The sequence below is a fragment of the Danio rerio genome, chromosome 8, assembly GCF_049306965.1.
Source record: "Danio rerio strain Tuebingen ecotype United States chromosome 8, GRCz12tu, whole genome shotgun sequence".
Taxonomy (NCBI): Eukaryota; Metazoa; Chordata; class Actinopteri; order Cypriniformes; family Danionidae; genus Danio; species Danio rerio.
Window position 1 is genome coordinate 32,646,621 of NC_133183.1, and position 24,586 is coordinate 32,671,206.

The 24,586-nt window shown below is 35.1% G+C and overlaps 1 protein-coding gene across 3 annotated transcripts in view; it reads left to right on the forward strand.

The window, feature by feature from the left end:
- si:dkey-91m11.5 overlaps positions 1–24,586 on the forward strand; it is a 95,368-nt gene that overhangs the window by 64,303 nt on the left and 6,479 nt on the right. For all 3 annotated transcript variants that reach the window (XM_005167174.6, XM_073909592.1, NM_001123253.1), the window contains 11 exons: positions 5,347–5,468; positions 5,597–5,762; positions 5,852–5,971; positions 7,030–7,105; positions 7,223–7,327; positions 7,749–7,823; positions 10,987–11,084; positions 11,287–11,406; positions 20,456–20,515; positions 22,029–22,138; positions 24,057–24,196. In XM_005167174.6, coding sequence (XP_005167231.1) covers positions 5,347–5,468; positions 5,597–5,762; positions 5,852–5,971; positions 7,030–7,105; positions 7,223–7,327; positions 7,749–7,823; positions 10,987–11,084; positions 11,287–11,406; positions 20,456–20,515; positions 22,029–22,138; positions 24,057–24,196 — 1,192 coding nt within the window. The remainder of the gene's footprint in view (positions 1–5,346; positions 5,469–5,596; positions 5,763–5,851; positions 5,972–7,029; positions 7,106–7,222; positions 7,328–7,748; positions 7,824–10,986; positions 11,085–11,286; positions 11,407–20,455; positions 20,516–22,028; positions 22,139–24,056; positions 24,197–24,586) is intronic.

Sequence of the window (24,586 nt, forward strand, 5' to 3'; positions counted from 1 at the left end):
CACCTTACTAGTTCTGGGTTGGACCCCCTTTTGCCCTCAGAACTACTTTAATCCTTCGTGGCATGGATTCAACAAGGTACTGGAAATATTCCTTAGAGATTTTGCTCCATATTGACATGATAGCATCACGCAGTTGCTGCAGATTTGTCGGCCACATCCCAAAGGGGCTCTATTGGATTGAGATCTGGTGACTGTGGAGGCCATTTGAGTACTGTGAACCTATGGTCATGTTCAAGAACCCAGTCTAAGATGATTCACGCTTTATGACATGATGAAGCCATCAGAAGATAGGTACACTGTAGTCATGTTGCCTCTCTATCAGCTCGAACCAACTTTAAACATAAGGCGTAAACACACACTCGCTGAGGCCAGGTCACAGGTCAGAAACAGTGTTTTGAAGGCATCTACACACACACACACACACACACACACACAAAGAGAGAGACAGACATTAAGGGCATGAAGAGAGCAGATGTCTTTCACATATGTCACACACCCTTCAATTAGAGACAGTTCATTCGGTCACTCAAGAGTGCAAATGCACATCCAGTTGTAAAGGATGACCTGAGAGGGAAGGTCTTGTAGGAATCATACTGTATATCTTGTATATACATATAAACCCCTACATTTATACACAGCTGGGCAGACAATTTATTTAATATCATACTTCATTAATTACATTAAGAATTGCAAACAGTTTTCTAAAATCTTGTGTTTAAAATTGAAAATGAGGTATTATTTTCTTTAACATTTATTGTAGAGCCCTGCACTGGCCTTAAATCTAAGCCCAAGCCTTGCCCTTGTCCAACAGCTTATCAATTTTTGGCCTGTGGCCGACCCGAAGCCGTTTTTTTTTCCGCCAAACAGCTCATGCTGTTACAGCCATTAAAATAGACCAGATTTGTATTTGATAGAAAGTTGATGCTTTTTCGTCTGGTATTATCAGAATACTTTAGAGAAATGTTTGGAGGTTTTTCTTTGTTTTTTTTTTAAGTAGAAGTTTCTGTTTTTAAATGACATTGATATCCAAGCGGTATGTGTTACACATTGGGTTTACTCAAATTAATGTTGTGCATTGTGCATAGCCAGTTGGCTCATCATTTAAAGTTGTCACAATTTGAAAAGGTGACTAGACGTTTGCGTTTCCTCTAGTGTTTATCATAGTTTTAGGTTCTCCATTGCCAATTTTTGTCTTTATGTTCTCCATTATGCGTGGCTGGAAATCTCTATGCGCAAGACATCACTGGAGCTTCTGGACCGCACGCATTAGATCTCATTAAACTTTTTAAAAAGTTTTTTGTAAAGCAGGCCTGAAGCCCGATATGCATGCTAGCTATATGTGGGGCTCTAATTTGCTGGTTTACATTTCTGGCAACAAATCTGAACAAAAAAGTGGGCTTTTTTTTGGCATGTTAGACTTAAGAGTCAAAAAGGGGGATTTGGGTATCACTCCATATCTTTTAAAATACTGCAAACTGAATTTTTAATAGAATAAAATCAGACAAATCATTTATGACAATATGACTACACGACTATATCCTTTGATAAAATGCTTCAAAATTTAGATATGAATAAAACTCAAAACTAAAAATAAACAAATAGACGGGAAGATTTATGACTACTAGAGAGAGGGAGAATCTTTTTGAGAGAACAGAAATAGAAAATATGTGTAGAAATTAAAATTTACACTGTAAAACCCCAAAAAATAAAGGTAACTGAAACCATTTGAGGAAACTGATTGCTACAAACCATTTAAGTTCATAAACTAATCCTAATGAGTACTTTGAACTGAATCCATAGTAAATGAAGCAATTTGAGAACAGTAAAAGCTGATGAAAGAAGAGAACTCAAACAAGCTGAGTACCTTAAAGTCCAATAAGTTAAGGCAACTCAAACTGTTTGAGGCAACTGATTGCAACAAACCATTTGAGTTAAAAAAAACTATTCTATATGAGTACTGTGAACTTACATCATTTAATAACTTAAGTAGTGTTGTATTTACGTATTTAACTCATTACCTTCAACACTTGAGTTCAAAACTATTTTCAAATGAGTAGAATTAACTTTCAGTCAATTTTAAGTTAACTACACTATTTTCATTTGATAAAGTTAACTGTTGGGTTTTACAGCATACAGACACTTTTGAGTGTTTTTTGTTTTCTTTAACCCAAACTGGGTGAAAACTGACCGGCACGTTTGTGTTGAAGACAAAGTGATCTATTTAATATTGTTTTCAGTCCATCTAGAGTTATATATGGATGTGTTTTTATATTATTCGTACTGTGAATAATCTTTATGTCTTGTCATTGCTGAATAGTCTCAACCCTGCTCACTTTTTTTTATTTTCATCCCATCTAGCCTTGCTTGTCCGAGGTTGAAACCCCCTCAGGCTCCCGTCAATATCATGAAAATAGCTCGTGTGACTCACCCACAATAGCGCAATTTCTTAAGTGTGTCAGGCCTCCTTATGAGTGAATGAGTCGGAGTCTCTCATTGGCTGCTGCTCCTGCTCACCTACTTTAAATGACCTCAAGCCTCAGGGAAAACAGCGACTGCCACCGATTGTGAAGGGCAGCCAAACGATACACGAGCGCCCTCTATTGGTGAACAACTGAAACTAAATGGTTCAAGATTTAAAAAAAAAAATTTATATATATATATATATAACATCGTGGATGATTACAATTTTGGAGTTGTCAGAATATTATTTTCCATTCCTATTTGACTGTGGTTACTAATTTAAGTGTTTTTTTTGTGTGTTTAGTGTAGCTTGTTTGTTTTATTTCAGCATATATATATATATATATATATATATATATATATATATATATATATATATATATATATATATATATATATATATAGTATGGGTTTGAGGAAATGTTAATAGGTGCTGTTTGTTTGTTCAAACACATTTTCAAAACTCTAAACACAATTAGTGTGGCCATACCATTCACACATTCCATGTTGTTTTCACCTGATATGCAGTCAGTGAACACATTTCCACACTGCTTATATCTTCTGAAAAGACAAGCTATACCACCCAACAAAATAACACACAACATCCCTTAATAGCAAAAACAATATTCCTAACCTTATACAGTATAAAAACCTCTGCTTCTGCAATCATATCAATTCAAAAACAATATCAATATCAGAAATATATCTCAGCTGATAATAAACAAACAACTAAATAATTGACACAACGCTGATTTATGTTTTTATGTTATTTATGTTTTTTTATTCAGAATGCTCTTGTGCGTTTCATGGATATTTTGTTCACTGGAAGCAGTACTGTAAAACTTGCTCTGTTCTATCATACCATGCTTTTACTGTACCTCCTGTAGTTAACAGTAAAGGGACAAAATCTTATTTACTCTTTACTGGAATGCTTTTGAATGGAAACTTTACTGTACCTGTGGACATACAGTACAGTTCCCAACCAAGACATTTTGTCAAAATGGTGCATTGCATGTTTTGCATGCAAATACCTGTAAAATTGTAACAGAATTCTCTACAGATGATGTAATGTCAACAATAGCCAGTGTTTTGAAACCTGCTGTACTTTGATTGACTGCATGTACCTGTTGAAGGGAAAACAAGTGTTAATCTTTGACAGAATATTTTCATTTTGAGTCAGATTTTCAGTGTTTTGGTAAAGTTGGTGTGTGCAGAAAAAGATGTGCTCTATTTTGAAATGAAGAGTTATTATATATGGTATTTACAGTTTTTTGTTTTACGATTGCTTACACACTACAATTAAACTTTGCTCACAACCGGCAAAACCTTACACTCAAGGAGCGAAACACAAGGCTAAATCTGCACAACTGTAAGCACATAGTCAGCTTTATACTTTTTGCTAAACATTACACACAGTGATTTGCAAATCACTAAACACACTTGGATGTTTTTGACACAGAAATGTTTCATGATGGAATTACCTTGCAATTTCAAAGCAAAGGCTGAACACAACCATCAGGTGTGCAGGCACACCATTCAGCTGGAACCACAATAAAAACCAATAGGTGTAAACTTCACTAGTCAATAAATATGTTTACAGTAGTATAGCTATAAATATTAGTCTTCAATAAATATGAAAGACAATGTCGCAGGAAGAGAAAGCACGAAAGGGAGGAAGATTGGTAAAAAGGAGGCGGGATGGGTGATGTTGTTTTTTATTTTTTTATTATTATTTTTTATTATTATACGTCTCCAGAAAGCTGAATAAATAAGCTTGACATTGTTGTATGGTTTGTTAGGATTGGGTAATATTTAGCTATCAGTCTATCACTGTTTAGATAATTTAGTATGTTCATGTACTTTATAGCAATACCTCTGAAACAAATCAAACGCAAATTATATCAGTATTAGTCAGTTAGAAAGGAGTGCTTAAGATTGATGCAATTTTGGCAGTGTGTTAATGAAGCAAACAGATTCATATTGAATAAAGTGTGTGTGTTCAGTACAGTTTAAATTTAGCAAAATAACTAATGTGTGCTGCTGTTTGTGTGTGTGGATGTGGAAATTGTGTGAAGTGTTTTGACAAAATGAGCCTTAATTTCAAAGTTGTGCTTGAGCCAATCGTAAAAAACTGTAACGAAATGTATTTTTGAGAAGAAAATTAACCATTTGGCCAATTGTGTTTTGTAGATGTGTGTGTGTTAGGAGTTTAGAAAAAACATCTGAAGTATGGGTAAGCGCTTGTCAGCGATTGAAAAAAAAAACTGTAATCATTTTATGTTCAGTCCACTTATATTTGTAAACAATACGTTAAATAATTCCTTTATGTTGTTCCAAATACAAATCGATTGTGTGGAACCGAGCACTTTTTACAGTGCTGTCAGAAAAGGGTCCATTAGTTTCGGTGTTATTCTTAATACTTTGTCATAAGGGAGTTGTCATGATGGCGCCCACAACGATGGTTGCCTCCGTGTCATGCTCTGCAGTCTTTTTTGAGTTTTTGTTAGTTTGTCTTGTCTTGAGTCACAGGGTTTCACTAGAGACAAATTGCTGGACATTTGGACGCATACACCACCTAATCTACCCGCTATACACTTTTTATACACATATACACACTTATTTAACATACTTTACGTGCCAATTTGCACATAACAGTTGCACAAATAACGTTGTATATAGTAATATATCTGCACATACACTTGTAAGTTTGTATATTTGCATTCACTACTTACTTATATTTTTAAATATATTTATTATCTGTTTTTTTGTCCTGTCTCTGTAATTCTGTTGCACTTTAGGAGCTCTGTCATGTAAACAAATTCCTTGTATGTGTGAACATACCTAACAATAATGCTCTTTCTTTCTTTCTTATTCTTGTCTTTGAAGAATCGACAGCTTCTTCGAGACCAGTTTATGGTGGAGTTAGTAGAAGGTGCACGAAAACTGCGACACGTCTTCCTCTTTACCGACATTCTGCTCTGCGCTAAATTGAAGAAACAAACTGGAGGGTAAGACATGATTTATTTTTCATTCCTATAGAATCATTGTTGTTTGTCTTTTTTGCCATCTGCTGTTGATTGTCATGTATGTGAGCGCTGGTTTGGATGTCTATGTATGTGTGTGTGTGTGTGTTCAGGAAGGGGCAGCAGTATGACTGTAAGTGGTATATCCCGCTAGCGGACGTCACCTTCCAGACCATCGATGAGTCTGAGTCCTCGCCTGTTCCACAGATACCAGAAGAGGAGATTGATGCTTTGAAGGTCAAGATCTCTCAGATCAAAAACGAGATCCAGCGGGAAAAGGTGGATGAGATCATCAGAAATGCTCTTCTACTGCCAAAAAAATCAGCTTTTTGTTGACTGTTTTCAATCTGGTCTCTCTGTGTGTTCAGAGAGTGTGTAAAGGAGGAAAAGTGCTGGATCGCCTCAGGAAGAAACTGTGCGAACAGGAATCGCTGCTTCTCCTTATGTCTCCCTGCATGGCCTTCAGAGTCAGTAACAGGAACGGCAAGGTGAATCATTTACATATTACATTTACTCATTGAGCAGACGCTTTTATCCAAAACAACTTACAAGTGAGGATTAAAGAAGCACTTTAAATCATCAGAGAGTTGGTGTTTGTAAACGCTAAGACAAGTTTAGGTTATTTTTTGTTTACTTTTTTCTTTCTTTTCAGTAGCACAAAATCTTCTCAAACTGCGTGTTTGCTAAAAGGATATTTGCTAGGAGAAAACTTTGAGACTTTCGAGATACAGTAGTTTACCTTAAATAAATAATTCTGACATAGTTTACACTTTTAATTTTGTTATTCCAAACATTTATGAGCTGCCTGTTTATATAATTTTCTTACACCAGATGACCGGTACAAAGCTAATATCAAATTTCTACTCCATCTTTTGGGTATTGCGGATCTTAAAAACATTTAAATCCACAGTTTAAAGCATTACAGAACATTATCAGAGCATCAGATGTATCTTTAGTTTCTGTTCATTTTAGGGAGTGGCAATAAATGAGGAAAAAATATTAATTGTGCAGTATTTCTTGTTCCAATACAAATATCTAAATGTCATTCGATTAGGATACATATATTGATGTAGAAAATGAAGAAATTTAAAGTAGATTTTAAATTAAATTATGTAGTTTCTTATGGCCTGTTAGGAGAAATTAGCTTGTTTTAATCATGAACTAGCTTAATGCTATAAATAATTTATAAATAATATAGAGGAGGCACAGCATTCTGCAAACCTTATTCAAAGCTTAAGCGTTTTTTGGGGGTAAAATTATTTAAAAAGTCATGAGAACAAAGTACAAAGATGTTTTTTTTCTTCAAACTTTTAATGTGTTGCTAATACAATGTTTAAAAAACATATTAGGTGTTTGTGTTACCTTTAAATTATTTATTAAATCATTAATTGGTATTAAATGCTTAGGTTATCCTTCATAAGTCCTGGGAAAAGCTCAGTACATTGTCAAAAGATGCAAATGTAACATGAATTTAGATATGTAAGTAAGCTGTTTTCAAAAGTTCTTATCTCTTGTGCCCTTCTTGTGTTTTATTTCTTTATTTCAGGGTTATACATTCCTGATTTCATCTGACTATGAACGAGAAGAATGGAGAGAAGTCATTCGGGAGCAGCAGAAAAAATGTAAGCACTTACAAGATGTTCCTCACAAAATCTTCCTAACTTCTTTACAGTCTCTTATTTCCAGTTAAAAGCAGATACAGCTGGCTCCAATGACTAAGTCGCTTGTGTTTGTTTCAGGTTTCAAGAGTTTTTCTTTGACTTCTCTGGAGTTGCAGATGCTTACAAACTCTTGCGTGAAGCTACAGACAGTTCACAGCATTCCTCTGACAGTCAATAAAGATGGTGCGTGTTTAATTTTTTTGTTTTGCTTTGCTTTGTTTTGCCCTCTGACAGTTAATAAAGATGGTGAGTGTTTGTTTGTTTTTTTTTGTTTTTTTTTTTGTTTTGATTTGTGTTTTGTTCTCTGAAAGTCAATAAAGATGGTGAGTTTTTTGTTTTGTTTTGTTTCCTGACAGTCAATAAACATGGTGAGTTTAGTTTTTTTTTTTTTTTTTAAGTTTCATTTTGTTTTGTTTAGTTTTGCTTTGCTTTGTTTTTGTTTATTTTTTATTAAAGTCAATATTTTTATTATTAGTCATTTTTATAAATTTTATTAAGTCATATAAAAAATTGTCATAGTAATTTGTGAAGTGTAACAAAAAATGTACACTAAAACTATTACTCTGCATTATTGTACTTGAATTTTTTTTCTTCCCCCACACAGACGATGAATCCACGGGGCTTTGCGGCTTTCTGAATGTGATTGTTCATTCTGCAACAGGACTGAAACAGAGCTTGAGTAAGTTGTCTGGCATGGGACGTCTCACCTAGTTTTAGGCTGTGTTTTATTTCCGTGGCTGCAATTAGATGGAATGAAATCCGGCTCACGGTAATCATTAAATTATTGAATGGCTGTCTGATATGTGCGCACATGCATGAAAACACTGCTGTTGTTGGGCAGAGTTCCTTTGAATGAGCTGCTGTGGGACGGGTAGCTTAACAGGAACGCTCTGTTTCATCTTAAACTCTCTATCGCTAATTTCCAATCTCTCTCTCTTGTGCATTCATCTGTTCTGCTTCTTATAGTCTTTGTCGTCAATAAAATCTGCCTTAATGGAAAGTAGAGTTGAGGGATTTGACTATATACTGTACTGTAGTGTCAATGCAATGTTATACGATTCAAAGAATTGATGTTAATTATTTAATTGTTATGAGTGCTTCATGTACAGCCATTCATTAAAGAATGAAGACATGAAAGGCTGTGTTATAGTGATTTACCACAGCGAAGTGTCTTCTTATCACTGCAAAAATGATTTCATACTTAGAGTTTTTGTCTTTTTTTCTAGTGCAAATATCTACAAGTTATTTTTCTAGACAAGCAAAAAATATTGTATTGTTTAAATAAATAATTATTATTTATAATTTGCTTAATAAATTATAAATGAAGCGAGTTTTTTTTTTAAACAAACAAAATAATCTGCCAACAGGGTAAGAAAAATAATCTTGTTTTTCATTTTGGCATAAGATTATTTTACCTAATCAGTGGCAGATTTTTTGCTTGTTTTAAGGAAAAATTCACTCAAGTTTAGCATATTATTTCTTAAAAGAAGAAAATATTTAAGAAAAATTGAAAATGCTCTTGACTTAATCCATTTTTAGATATTTGGACTAGAAACAAGACAAAAAAAATCTAAGTAAGAAAAGCATGATTTAAAACTCATATTTGTTAAATATTCCAGCATAACACGATGGAATATTTTTTAATTCTGAGAATTAGATTATAAAAAATGCTTTTTTAAAGTTTGTGAAGATGTTTTTATTAATGTATTAAATTGATCAAAAGTCATAAACGCTCCTAAATGATTTATTTGCTTATTTGCTTTACTTGTTAACTTATCAATTATTGTATTTTGCTATGAAAACATCCTGTTAAATTTATTTCTTCTTGTCTCAAGAACCATTGGACTTGAAAAATCCTGGAGGGACTGAAAAATGTATTACAGTTCCCATAAAAACATTGAGCAGCTCACCGTTTTCATCAATTATACCAATAAATAATGTGATTTAAAACAAATAAAAATAATGACATTAAAATCAGGAGTGATGATATTCAGTTTTACCCTCACAGGAATAAACTATATTTATTAATGCAATTCCAATATAAACATTTTCTTTAAGAGGTGCTATGATGGCTCAGTAATTAGCACTGTCACCTCAAAGCAAGAAGGTTACTGGTTCGAGTCCCAGCTGGGTCGGTTGGTATTTCTGTGTGGAGTTTGCATGTTCTCCCTATGTTCGTGTAGGTTTCCTCTGGGTTCTCCGGTTTCCCCCACAGTCTAAAGACATGCGGTATAGGAGAATTGGATGAACTTATGTGTGTGTGTGAATGTGGGAGTGTATGGGTGTTTTTCAGTAGGATTTGTGGCTGGAAGGGCATTCACTGCGTAAAACATATTTGAAAGTTTCTCTTTCTTTCAAGTATATAACCAACCAACCCAAACAAATGTAGTTCACCAAAATGTTTGACACACACATAGCCTGTACTGTGCCACTGACACACTGATTTAATAACTGTGACAAAGTGAAAATAAAGGCTAGTGTCATTTTGAAATGACAAAAAAACACAAACTGTGGTAAAAGCACACTAAATAAAACACAAACGGCTAGTGATTAGTATGAACAGCAAAGCAGCCAGCAAAGTATCAATAACAGACTTTTATTGGTCATTTTTGTAAATTGCATTGCTTGAGTACCTGTGTTTGTTGAAGAGCCGCTGAGCTAACAGCTGACAGGCCAGAGAAACATACACACACACTGTATTTCTGACGGCAGACACAGGAACTAGGAGAAAGTTTTTCTCTCGCGCTTGAACCACATCTGACAGACTATAACGGCTATAACATTCACCTTTCTAAGTTGCGTGTCACAAAAACACTCTGTAAACCGTTAAAAACGCTATTGAACAGAGTGCAAATTACCTAACCATTCTACTGGCAAACGCTGGTCGCTATGGCGCCCTCCATGTAGCAGCCAAGAAAAAGGTCTATATCCAAGATTACTCAATAGTTCTGTGTGGATCTTGAATCTGATTGGCTGATTGCGGTGCGATATTCTGCCAGTAACATCACTCGTCCAGCCTCTTAACCCATCACCTTTGTGTATTACTCCACCCACATACAGCGACAAGCAGAGGACACTACAGTTTGACAAATATTGCAGCTGTTGGTCAACATGTACTTTTGAGGCTTTTTAGTTGAGAATGTAGGGTAGTGCCTATTTTGAAATATTTATAATTTCTGAGAGCCTGACTGCGTCCGAAACCGCATACTTCCATACTATATAGTACGCTAAAATCAGTATGCGAGCCGAGTAGTATGTCCGAATTCATAGAATTCAAAAATCAGTATGCGAGAAGTACCCGGATGACTTACTACTTCCGACGAGATTCTGTAGTGCCCATCCCATGCACGCTGCGCTATCGCATAATGCCCCGCGAGAGAATTCATTAATGGAAGTGAAGCGATGCAATTGACGCAGGTAGGTTACATGACCATGACAAAACAGCGAATGAAGTACATCTGAATTCCATTCATACTTTTCGCATTCATACTGTATAGAATGTACTTTTCTAACGGCCGAGTAGTACGTTTAAATTCAAATGCAGTACCTTCTGAGTAGTGGGCGGTTTCAGACGCAGCCCCTGTCTTTGAGCAAAGACAGTTGACGATGTTCCTCCACAAGATGGCGAAAAAGACAGCATTATAAGCCCTAAGAAGAAAACAGCATAATTTCAAACTACAGCTCCCTCCACCAGTGCCGACAGCCACATCGCACGGCTACTCGTGTGATTGCTCATGACATGTATCATGGGATATGTTTTAATTAGAAAAAGTGTTTAGTGTAATATTTGTACAAAATTTAACATGTAACCACAATGTTGTCTGTTCTCTCCCTGACCTCAGATCTGTACTGTACATTGGAGGTGGACTCGTTCGGCTACTTTGTGAACAAGGCAAAGACTCGTGTTTACAGAGACACTACAGAGCCAAACTGGAACGAGGTCAGAAATATAAACCGCCCACAACCACACAGTTGTCTACAATGAATGTTAATAAAAACACACACAGTAATGTTTATCTCAGTATGGTGCAGTTCCACTTTGTGCCACGAATTGACACTAGAAATGCAGCTGTAAATATGCAAACGGATGTAATGCTGGTTGAATGCTGTGATTGAATGAAGGTTGAATTTTGTGTTGACAGGAGTTTGAGATCGAGCTGGAGGGCTCACAGACCCTCAGACTGCTGTGTTATAGTAAAATCAAACAGTGCAGGGATGATGGCGAAAACATTGATCGCGTCATGGCCAAGGGGCAGATTCAGGTACGGCTTTTTCAGTTTGGACTTTATCAGAATTACTTTCACTCTACGTTTTTAGTGCTTGAGTAGAGCTGCACATTTATTAAAAAACAAATTGTAACAAAATGTAATTAATTACTATTAATTATTTAACTTTATTAATAACTGACAAGTTAAATTTTAACTGACATATTAAATATTAATATTAACTTACATAAACTCACTTCTCTCTAGATTAATCTATTGCATGCTATTAATAAGGAAATTTTTACATTCATTTTTGTTTTGAATGTTTTTTATTAAGTTGAATGAATTTTATTAAGTCAGACCGTACATCCCAGGGTAAAAAACTAAAAATAAATAATAATAAAAAAAACTTCATAGTGTTTTGTTTATATTTTAACACAGAAAGATTCAATTAAATTAAATAATTCAATAATTCAATTCAATTAAAATGTTATAATATTTTTTTTTATTTAGTATTTTTAAAGTATTAAAGTTAAAAGTTAATTAATTAAAAACTGTGTAATCATGGATTGTTTTCGCTATCAATTGGCCATAAATCCCTGGGTAAAATGCAATAGATAAAAAGTTAATTAAACAATGAAACTAAATATTTAAAATATATATATTACATGTAATTACATATCAAATTTAAACAGACACAATTTCCCAACGCATTAATGGATAGTAATCAATAATGAATTCATCAGAAATAGTCACTAATCATTTTCATGTACAATTTCATCAATTACTCATGTGTCCTGGGGTAAAACAAGGTAGCCTATAATCTGCTTACACATAGTGACTAAGCATTTACCTTTTTAATGCCTAATGCAGTGAGCAGAACAAAGCCGCTAAATTGTTCAGGTAGATGATAATCCTGTCATATGCATTGGTGTGGTGGAGTGACCAGAGAAACGCTGAGGTGTTGAGCTGCGAGAGGATTAGAGCCGCTGTTTGGACAGAAACTGGGACACGCTGACAGAGTCCTGAACAGGGCAGGTGCCAAATTACAGAAAGGAGGAGTCAGAGCCTGCAATCAGCCAGTAAAAAGCTCTTGGATTGTTCACATGACCATTTTGTTGTCACAACAACTGTATATAATCACTCTTTGTGGCTGGATGGATCTCATTTGTTTAGTCTTAAATGTCCAGGATACAGGAGATATGAGCTTTGCTTGTTTGTTTAACCTTTTTATCTTTTGCTCAAAATACTAGCAAAAATAACTGAAGATGCTTGAGTTTTTGGGGGGATGAGATGATTTTTTTCTTGAAGCCCATTGAAAGAGTTTGTGACTGTGTAATGGAGTGTTTCTCAACCACGTTCCTGGAGGACCACCAGCTCTGCATGTTTTCTGTGTCTCTAAACTAAACTCACCTGATTTAGATCATCAGCTCATTTGCAGAGACTGAAAGACCTGTAATGGGTGTGACAGACAAAGGAGACATTAAAAACATCCAGTGTTGGTGGTCCTCCAGGAGCGTGGTTGAGAAACACAGGTGTAGGGGATGTCATATTTTAGTTCTGGAGACTTTCTGTCCCTAAGATCAAATTAACTCCAATCCTACAACTGATTTTCCAGGAATTTTTTTTTTTTTTTTTGGTCACTGGAACTATTATCCTGAAAGTGGCATTTGAACAACATGCACACATGTCCTCTTTCAGAATTATTCTAACACTTGCAGATCACTGGGATTTCTTGATTATTGCCCTGATGGTGGAAATTTACATTTTCAATATTTTTGCATTTTCTTGTGATAACTGAGTTTTACAGTCACAGTTTCCCATATCTCACCCTAATCTCACAAGAAAACATAACTATTTTACATATTGGGAAACAAAAAAGGCTATCATTCATACGTATAAAAAGTTTTGATTTGTATGAAAAGATATGATTTTTAAAAGGAGGCAAACCCCCAAATTACACCCCTATAACCCTACTCCTCACTGAGGAATCTGCAAATCATTCTAAATAGTACGAATGAGATTGTACAAATGTAGCCACTAAATCAAAAAGTTGTGAATTTCTGTGAGATTGTGTTCAACTGCCTGTTCAAATTCACCCAGGTGTACTAAAAGTATAAATGGGAATAGACTTATAAACATAAATTCATGGTAGTGCTAATAATTGCAGCACTCAAATACTGTATTTAAATGAAAAGTTCAACCAAAAATGAAAATTACCTCACCATTTATTCTTACATATTAAATCTTTATGAGTTTCTTTCTTCTGATGAACACAATAGAAGATGTTTTGAAGAATGCTGGTTGCCAGAACCCATCGACTTCTATAGAAGGAAAAATATATATATTCATCTCATTTCATTTTCGTCCTCTTATCTTGGGCCGGGTAGCGGGGGCAGCAGTCTTAGGAGAGAACCCCAGACTTCCCTCTCCCCAGACACTTCTTCCACCTCCGAGGGGATCCCGAGGCATTCCCAGGCCAGCAGAGAGACATAGTCCCTCCAGCGTGGCCTGGGTCTTCCCCGAGGCCTCCTCCCGGTGGAACATCCCTGGAATACCTCCCTAGGTAGGCGTCTAGGAGGCATCCAGAACAGATGCCGAGCCACCTCAGCTGACCTGTCTTGATGACGAGGAGCAGCTGTTCTACTCCGAGCTTATCCCAGGTGACAGAGCTCCTCACCATATCTATAAGAGTGCGCCCTGCCACCCTTAAAGGAAACTCATTTCGTCCGCTTGTATCTGAGATTTTGTCCTTTCAATCATGACCATTGGTGAGATTAGGAACATAGATTGACTGGTAAATTGAGAGCTTTGATTTTCGGCTCAGCTCCTTCATTACCACAACGGACTGGTACATCCACCACATTACTGCTGCCGCTGCACCAATCTGCCTGTCAATCTCACGTTTCAGCCTTCCCTCACTCGTGAAGAAAACCCTAAACCCTAAGAACTATATATTAGTTATATATAGTTATATAACTATATATTATGGAAGTCAATGGGTGCCAGCTACCAGCATTCTTCAAATTATTTTTGTGTGTTTAATAGAGGAAATAAACTCAAATACACTTTGATCAAGTGAAGGGTGAGTAAATTTTCATTAGTGGGTAAACTATCCTTTTAATAAAGATATTTGAAGAGTTCAGATGCAAAAACCTCCGTCTGAAAGTACCATCTCAAATGAGCAGTTTTCAGGTTCCTGTGTGTAGGCTCAGTTGTTTCACTTTTATGTCAAAGAATAAATTATTTTACTGTTGTTTTTATTATTATTATTAAGTTCCAATATTTATTTATCATTATTCTGTTATTTATTCATTTTTACTATTTTTTTTTGTTCTTGTAACGAAAGTTTCAAAGAAAATGCAAGTGGTGCTCGCTGCAGAGCCATTTGAGGAGAGGTGAGCTCCAGCGAGGGGGAGCTTAAGCTTGAGCTCCACCTTTTTTGCACTTCTTCTACGAGTGATGTCACTAGGGGTAGGGTTAGGGGTGGGGTTGGTGTACGCATTAAAACAGCTTAAAGGAGGAGGAGCGACAGCTCATGCTCCCCCTCGCTGGAGCTCAGCTCTCCTCAAATGGCTCTGCAGCGAGCACCCTCTCAGAAAATGTGGAAAGTCTTTCACCATGTCTGCCATTTCAAGCATTTTTGTACTTTTTACTTTAGTAAAAAAAGAATGAGTTATTTTCATTCCTTTTAAAGTGAAATTACTGAACATAAAAACATGGTAGGCTGAGAAACATTCTCATTTGAGAAGAAGATTTCAGACTCTGCACTGTTTTTGCACCTGAACTCTTCATATTTGATAAGTTATAATACTGTGCTGTGTTTGCAGTTGTTTGTTCTCAATGAGAGCAGAGTTGTTGTTTGTTAATATTTTGAGCAAAAGGTCAGAAGGTTAAACCATTTTTTTTTCAATCAAATTTACCAAGGGTGCCAATATTAGGCCATTGTAGAACATAAAAACTTCGAAAGTGCCACAAGTCATTGCCGATAACCAGAAAACGACGAACGGAAACATTGAAACAATCTTGAACACAGTGTTGGTCGGTCAGCTGCCACAACGGCCTGTAATCATCATTGTGGGTGGAGATTCACTAGTTAATCCCAGCACTCCATCTGTGCGTGCCTTTGTGTGTTTGTGTGTGTGTGTGCGTGTACTCAAGAATAAATGAGAGAACACATTCACAACAATAGATTCAGCATGACAGCAGCAGTTCCTCCAAACACACACATACACGCAGGATGACTCTGTGCTGGAGGATCTGAATTAGCTTCTGTAAACGAAGAGGTTAACAACAGTAGAGACTCTAGAGGGAAATGGGTAAGAAAGAGCAGACGGGGACCGCTGAGGAGCAGGATGGTAGGGTAAAGGCTGCGAGCGCTAAACTGATGAAGGAAGAGTTGAATAGCAGCTGCTCGGTGGAGGATGAGGAGGAGGAGGTGGAGGTGGATGTTGGCCTCAGGAGGTCTTCCAGCACCGGGGCTCGACTTTGGGGTAGAGTTCGAAACACACTTCTCAGGCAGAAGGTAAACTCCTTGTGTGTGTGCGTAAGAGAAGCTCAAGTCATTAACTGCGGTATTGTAAAGCTGGCTGGTTAGGAATTGAGACTTGTTTGTTTGCTTTGCGGTGGTAATAAATAAGTTGTAATGGCGATATTGTCTGATAACACTTGAATTGTCATGTCTATGTAAATGAAGCAAGAAATACAATGGTGCGTAGCAAGTTGTGGACCTCCAGGGGGCAGCAAGGAGTAAAGTTGCCTTAAAGTATAATTTAGAATTCTAAATTCTTTATATATCTTTTATGATGGGCAAAGATTAATCGCATCCAAAATAAAAGTTAGTTTTGACATAATATACAGTATGTGTGTGTATTATATAGATTTATTAAGTATATGTGAAACACACACACATAAAAACAAAACTATACAAAACAGTTTTGTTACATATATTTTAAAATGTACGTATCATTTGTTTCATATATTTTATATCTGAATTTGAATAAACATTTTCTCAAATATATGTAAGCATGTGTGTATTTATACGTACATAATAAATATACATAGCACACACACATATATTATGTCAAAACAAATTTTTACTTTGGTTGTGATTAAATGCTGTTAATTTTTGCCCAGCACTAATATCTTTGTAACAATATTTGTAGAGAGCTATTATTTACACTGTAAAAATGTATATGTTGATTAACAGTTTTATGCAATTATCTGTAACTGATGTTTCATGAGTGTCTTCTGTTTATTTACTTTTTAAAAATTTTGTTACACTGTAAAACCCAGTAATTCAAACCGTTTGAGAAAAACGATTGCAACAGACCATTTAAGCTTTAAAAACTAATCCTAATGAGTAGTGTGAACTTAATCCATTTGAGCAAATGAAGCAATTTGAGCACAGTAAAATCAAATAAATGAAGATAACTCAAACTAACTGAGTACTGTAAAACCCAATAAGTTAAGGTAACTCAAACCGCTTTAGTAAACCGATTGCAACAAACCATTTAAGTAAAAAAAAATACTATATATGAGTACTGTGAACTTACTCCATTTAAGTTGAAGTAATGAGTTATTTAATTAACTCAAAACCTCAACACTGAGTTCAAAACTCTTTTCAAATGAGCAGAATTAACTTTCAGTCAACTTTGAGTTAACTACACTCATTTCGTTTGATAACGTTTGGTTTTTATAGTGTATGGCATGTTGTAAAAGTTCAGTTTAACTCTGTGGTTTAACAGAGTAACATTTGTTGATATTTTAGTCATTTGGAACAGTAGATTATTTGGGTAAATTGTGGTAATAAGCTATCAGTACTTTCTGTTATTCAAATGATTTATTCCCTGAGATTAGGATTTTGTTTTTGGTAGTTATCAGATATTGGTTTAATAAAAACGCTATAATATAAATTTAAATAATAATAGTTTATCTAAATAATAAATAAATTGTAAAAGTAAATAATAATATATGTATATTTAAAGAGATTTGCTATATTTTAAATTATTTTTTTCCTGTGTGAACAAATTTGGACTTTTCAGTCTTTATTGTAAATCATTCTAATATGCTGAAACAATGTTGAAAACAGTTATAATGCCTAATATTTTATGTTGTGTTCTTTTAACAGTTCTTTGAATATAAGGTTCAAACTAACTTTGAAGTAGAAATAATTTGTAACATTACAATATCTTCACTATCACTAAATAGTAGTAATTTAATCAATCATATAATTTCTTTCCATAAATATCTTACTGACAATAAACTTTTGGGAGTAGTGTACTAATGAGTTTTAATACTTAGAAACATTCAGTTTATGCTGTGCAATGTAATGGGGTTTATGTAGGCTACTGTATTGCTTGCTTCCAGTTCTGATTTATTTTATCTTTATTATACTGAGTTTCTACCTTGACACATCCTACCTAAAACAACAAAGACTCTTCTCTACTGCACATCTCTTCCGATCATCACAGTTCAGAATTAAAGGGATACTTCATTAAAAAAATTTAATTTTCTCATAATTTCAAACTCAGCTAGTTCTAATCTTTTACAAATTTCTTTCTTCTGTCGAACACAAAAACAAGATATTCTGAAGAAAAATGCAGTCATTTGGGGGAACAAAAATTATGTAGAAATCAATGGCTGATTTTCCCCCAAACATTCTTCAGTATGTCTTTCTTTGTGTTTAAAAGAAGAACAAAACTCAAACAGGTTCTGGACAAGTTGTGGATGAGTAAATAATGACAGGATTTTCATCTTGGGGTGAACTATCCCTTTAATATTGATTGCTGCTGTTATTCATCTGTGTTCTACTAAACCAGTTGCCTTAAATGAGATAAATAATTTTTTGGCACCAGTTAAACCAACCAATCAATGCAGATCTTTTCTTTGGCTGCAAGCTGGTAAATTATGTTTTCACAACACCCGTAGCTGCCCACAATAAATACAAACTGACAGCATAGAATTACTACAATATTACAACCGAATCAATCACTGGTTTGAGACCAACAAGCGGCTGGACATAAAACTACAAATTGACATGTAGAAGGGAAACGTTTGATTCATAATATTAGGTTCTGCATCTTTGCCTTTGTTTGTAAAAGTTGAAAGTGTATTGTAAATTGATCCCTACTGTTCAATCACTGTCCTTTCATGAAAAAATTATAGTAATTTATATCAAATACTACACTGCAAAATCCGATAAGTTTACGCAAACTGTTTGAGGAAACTGATTGAAAAATATAATTAATTAATTCATGACTCATTCGTTTTAAGTTCTGCTTAAATGATCCATTCATGAGTTGCGATAACTTTTTTTCATTAAGTCAATGTAATCTTTAAAAAAGTATACAAGTTAAACTAACTTTTGTGATTTTGACTGTTAGGTTTTACAGTGTATGAAAACTAGTGTTTTTGATCCATACTTTTTTTTTACTTTAGTAAAATACTTGAATTAATCTGTTGTGTTAATCCTATATTTGCTGGTAATGCAATTGAAGTAATTGAAACAACCCAACCCTGTTTTTTACAACTATATGTATTATACTTTTAAGTAAAGTAACAATTAGTATTGCTACACATTAGTAAACAATTAGTAAAAATTAAGTGTGCTTAAGTATTTATTACAGTGGTCACATAGTTCAAAAACAATGTATGTGGAGAACCCTCTTCTTGTTTTCCACCTCCCTTACAGTCTGCTTAGCAGAAATCAAGTCCTGGCTCTCTCTTAACTTCCTCAAACTAAATAGTTCAAAAACTGAGGTTTTTGAACAACACTCTCCAAAACTGACAGCTTTTCTCTTTCAATTGACGACTGCTCCATTTATCCCTCTAAACAGGTTATAAGTCTGCGTGTCATCCTTGACAGCACCCTATCTTTTGATTCTCACATCAATAACATCAACCGGTCTGCTTACTTCACCATGCAACATTAACCGTCTCCGCCCTTCTCTTACCCTTTATGCCACTGCTGTTCTCGTTCATAGCATTGTCACATCTTATTTAGATTACTGCAACTCTCTTCTCTTTGGTCTCACTCATAAATCCCTCCGTAAGCTTCAGTTGGTCCAGAACTCAGCTGCCCGTATCATCACCAGAACCCCTTCTTCTCATCACATCACCCCTGTCCTGCAGCAGCTTCATTGGATACATGTTCATTTTCAAATTGACTTAAAAATCTTGATGTTAACATTCAAAGCCATCCACAATCTCGCCCCTCTATTTTTGTCTGCCCTCATCCACATTTCTATTCCTTCTTGCACCCTGCAATCTTCTTCCTCCCTCCAATTGTCTGTTCTCTTCTCGTCTTTCCACTATGGACAACAGAGCATTTAACCGCTCTGCTCCGTGGCTTTGGAACTCACTACCACCTGCCGTCAGAAACACTGACTCCCTCACACTATTCAAAATAAAACTCAAAACCCACTTATTTAAGATGGCTTTTAATACTTAATTTTGTCTGCACTATTGCTGTGTATATTTTATTTTTTCTCTTGTTGTTTTATTGATCTTCTTGATTGTACGGTGTCCTTGAGTTGCTAGAAAGGCGCCTTGAAATAAAATGAATTATTATTATTAGTTAAAGCGCCAATTCCCACTATTAACTACTGACTTACTACTTGCTTTATATTAAGTTATTAGATGTTTAGTACTTATAGAGTATGGTCTTATTGTACATCCCTAATCCTACTGAATACCGAACCCAATCTTAATAAATGCTAATCAACAAATTAATATTTTATTGACCTAAAAGACTTCTTCCTTAAAGTAAAGTGTGTTGAAAAAAGTCTCTTCATTAAACAGAAATTGGGGAATTAAATATACAGGGGGCTAATAACCCAGGACGACTTCAACTGTATGTACAGTGTAATACACTTTACAGTAGTATTTGAGATGGCATGGGTGGCTATCTTATGTTCTGGCTCTGATTTTTTTGTTTGTTTGTTTGTTTGTTTCTTTCTTTTTGAGAGAGAGAGAGAGAGAGAGAGAAATGTAGATGCTTCCAACAAGCATGTCGACTAAGCCGTTTTTAGCAGGTGACTGTGTGTTTGGGTCACGCTCAGATAAGGATTATCCTCTTGATTGACATTTGTCCCTGTTTTCACAGCTGGATCCGCAGTCGCTGCAGGGTAAAGACTGGCAGAGGACAGTAATCAGCATGAATGGGGTCAGTGTGGCTCATCCTGCACAATAATAACACATTTACTAATAATAGGAGCAATCACGTTAATGTTCAAAAGGCCATTTACATTCAATTAGGATGGTGTGCTGGTATTTTGGCTGGTATAGGCCTGTCATGGAGCAATAATTATATTAAAGGGATAGTTCAGCCAAAAAAATGAAAATTATTTATTCAGCCTCAAGTAGTTTCAGACATTTATGGGTTTCCTTTTTTCTGTTGAACACAAAAAATATATATTTTGGAGAATGCTAGAAGCAAGTAACCATTGACTACATATCTCATGGTAGAAGTCAATGGCTGTTGTTTCCAACATTCTTCAAAATATCTTCTTTTGTTTTTGTTAAATAAGACAATAATGATATTGTCTTAGACTATAAATACCAGCCTGATCTGTCGAGAAAAGATCAGTATTTTACGTTTTGTCAGTTAAGTGGCTAATTCCTATGAGTTTGGTTGTATGAAAATTTACGATTTTAAAACTATCATACTAAATTGTGCGAATTAGATCATACAATTATCAAACAGTTTATTTATTAACAATTATCAAATTATCAAACTAAATCAAACAGTTATGAACTGCCATGAGATTGCGATGATAAATACACACCCCTAACATGTAAGTACCTGTACATGTATGATATTTGTTCGAGTTGAGTAAGATATTTAAGATTTGTAGGTATTTCTTTTCCTAAAGCTGTCTATGTTTTAAAAGATGTAGTCTGTCAAAATAATAACTAAACTAAATCACTATTTTCTGTCCAGATATTTATGTGCTCAAGTACTTGCTTGTAGAAATGTTTGAAAAATATTTATGCATGAATGAATTCATGTATTTATAGGGTTTGTTTTAAACTTAAGCTTTTATTTGTTTCATCAAAAATAGCAGGCGTACTCTGGTACTATAATTCAAAATAAGTGTTTTCTATTTGGATATATCTTAAACTATAATTATTTGTCCATTTTAAGCATAATTATCACAGTCTTCAGTGCGACATAATCCTTTAGTAAAGGTGAAAATAACCTATTCATTTGGTGCTTAGGAATATAGCCGGATTATCAATTGAAAACAGTTGTGCTGGTTCATATTTTTTGTGTAGACAGTAATACATTTATTTTCCAAGACTAATAAATTTAGCATATTTATTAAATTAGTCTTTCATAATAATGTGAAAATATTTATGATCGTTTAAAATATATAAAAGTGACATATCAGGTGTGAAAATATAGACATAAGTTCTTAAAATATGTCATATACCTCCATCAGTACATGAATCCATTAACATCCTCCAATCATTAGTTAACAATTATTTGTCTCCCATAATATGAAGCACACCGATGGATTAAATTCATGTGGCTTGATATTAAGCTGATGGACGAAGCTTACATTGATTTAATTCTTGATTATTTGATAGGTGAGATTGAGTACAGAGCTGTTTTGTTCTCATCAGTGAGTGTTTTTGTGGAAAAAAAACTTGTGCATATTCATCACTCTTTCCAGATTGAGGTCAAGCTGTCTATGCGATTTACCAGCAGAGAGTTCAGTCTGAAGCGGATGCCCTCCAGAAAACAGTCTGGAGTGTTTGGAGTCAAAATCGGGGCCGTCACTAAGTAAGTAAAGTTACAGATCAATCCATATATGACTGATTTAAATGCGCTATACACAGTACTAGTGCAAGTGGATTTTTGCTCAAATTGAAATATGAATAATTTCTTAGACAAAGACAGACTGTGATACATTTTATGTCAATTTTCATAACAAGAACATCTCAAACAATGTCACCTTTAAATTTATTAAGACAACTGAACGAATGACACGCGATAACAGTTATAATAAGCTCACAAAAAATTTATTTATTTTCATCACATGTAAAAACCTGTTTAAAAAGCATCTGGGAGACTCCCGAAACTTCCCGTCCTACTCATAATTCTCTCTTCATATAGCCGTATGCCTATTACATATCCATAAAACACTGTGTAATAACCGTGCTCAGATCATATCGATTTCTCACTGCAATCAATCCGCTCCAGAATTCGTTTCAATCGAGCCGAGGCCATCTCATTCAAGCGATCTCAGAGCGATTGATTTGGCGCGGATCCTAGCGTGATTGCTGGATTCACATATGCCAACTGAACAGCTCTAACTGGGCAAACGAGACAGGTTCCTAAACAAAAGTGTAGGTGTAAAAAGCACCCTTAAATAGTTCATTCTGCATGTGTTTAAATATCTCACGAAAATGAACAAGTTAGTAAATAAGAATTGATAAATATATACATTCATTTAACAGGCACTTTTATCCAAAGCGACTAAAAATGATAATAATTCTTAGTGGTTACAAATAAATAACTTTTTAATAGTTCGAAGAATTCTGATCTGAAGACTTCAGTCTCCTGGTTAATTCAAGCATCAAGTAACATAATGGCCACTTTAAAATGCGTCCACAAAAATTCTACTCATAGACTTTTTGAGTCACATAAGCATGTTGAGATTACATGTCCTGCCGAAAACTACATATTTTTACTCTGTAACCTCCTATTTTTATATACTTAAATGATGGAACCTGTTTTGAAGTAATGTTGTATTTATACCAACAAATGTCATTGTAAGTCTAACTTGACTATCAATTAAACTAGTGAGTGTGCCTTTAAGGATTCATAAACGTTTGTTGCATTGTAACAGTCAATGGTGATTGAGTATTAAATTCTTCCCACTCACTCCAAAAACAACAGCAGTCAGATGTCAGCCATGTTTCCCATAATTTAGAGGACACAGGGAGCCTGTGTTTTTATAGACCCACATGACTCAAATGAGGGCTCATAAAATAGAAGGAGGGGAAACTTCCTTTTAATAATGGCCTCCGTCAGTTCAAAGCAAAAAAGGAAAACAGAGAGAAACCCCATTATGGACTTCCTGACAAACAGGAAGGAATTATTATTAAAGGCAAAAGGGTTTTGCAAAAGGCTTCCCTCAAAGGACTGAAATAAAAACAGAAATGTGGATGTAGGAATTAGACTCTCAGATATGAATTTTTAAGAGTTTAACAGAAACGCATATGGGCGAAATATTGCCCTGTAATAACAGTTGTTGTTTTCTTAAAATCTGACAGTTTTGGGAGGGATTTACGCTGCGCAAAATGTTCATTTTCTCAGGTGGTCTCATTATGGTGTTGATTTTGTGGATATTGGAGTGCTGCGTCAGTATAATGCAGATGTGAGTTTAAATATAGACTGTGAGAATGTTAATACCGCAAAGTCCTAGTGAATAAATAAACAAGCTCTCAGAATATGCTGTTTCTTTGAACGCCCCAGAAATGTGCCAGGAAAAGATTTCCTTAAATGATAGCAAACACCTTTTTTTTTCCTTTTCCATGGGAAATACATTTAGCGGAAAGCTTCTGTTATATATACAGTATAGCATTTCCCCATAATCCTCTGTGGTCATGGAATTTACAGCTTTAATCCTGAAAAAATAAGCACAGATCAGCTGAAATGTATATTCGTGTGTGTGTGTGTGTGTGTGTTTGTTCAGACGCGAACACTCCAAAGTGCCTCTGATTGTGAGACAGTGTGTGGAGGAGATCGAGCGCAGAGGGATGGAGGAAGTGGGCATCTATCGGGTCTCTGGTGTGGCCACAGACATCCAGGCCCTGAAAGCTGCATTTGATGCCAGTGAGTAGGATTTTTTACAACAATAAACATCAGATTATATTGGATATTTATTTCTGTATCTTATGTAGGTCTTATGCAATACTCAATATATTGACTTATTGTGCAATACATGAACATGATGCAATATATATCACCCATCTTATTTACATGCAAATGAAGCTCACTAACATTTCAGCTGATTGCGCAGTCTTTTTATCTTATCTCTATTGGAGGCATCAGCGAGCTCAGGAAACTCCTATAGAGACTATATGCTTGCTGACAGATATAGAGAAAAGGGGAATTTACACATCAAAACTACTGATAGTTTTTAAGAAGTTGTTTAAATGAGCTCATTACATTCTTCAAAGTCACCAGTGCCAAAGTTTAAATTGGGTATTGTCTTCATTTTAT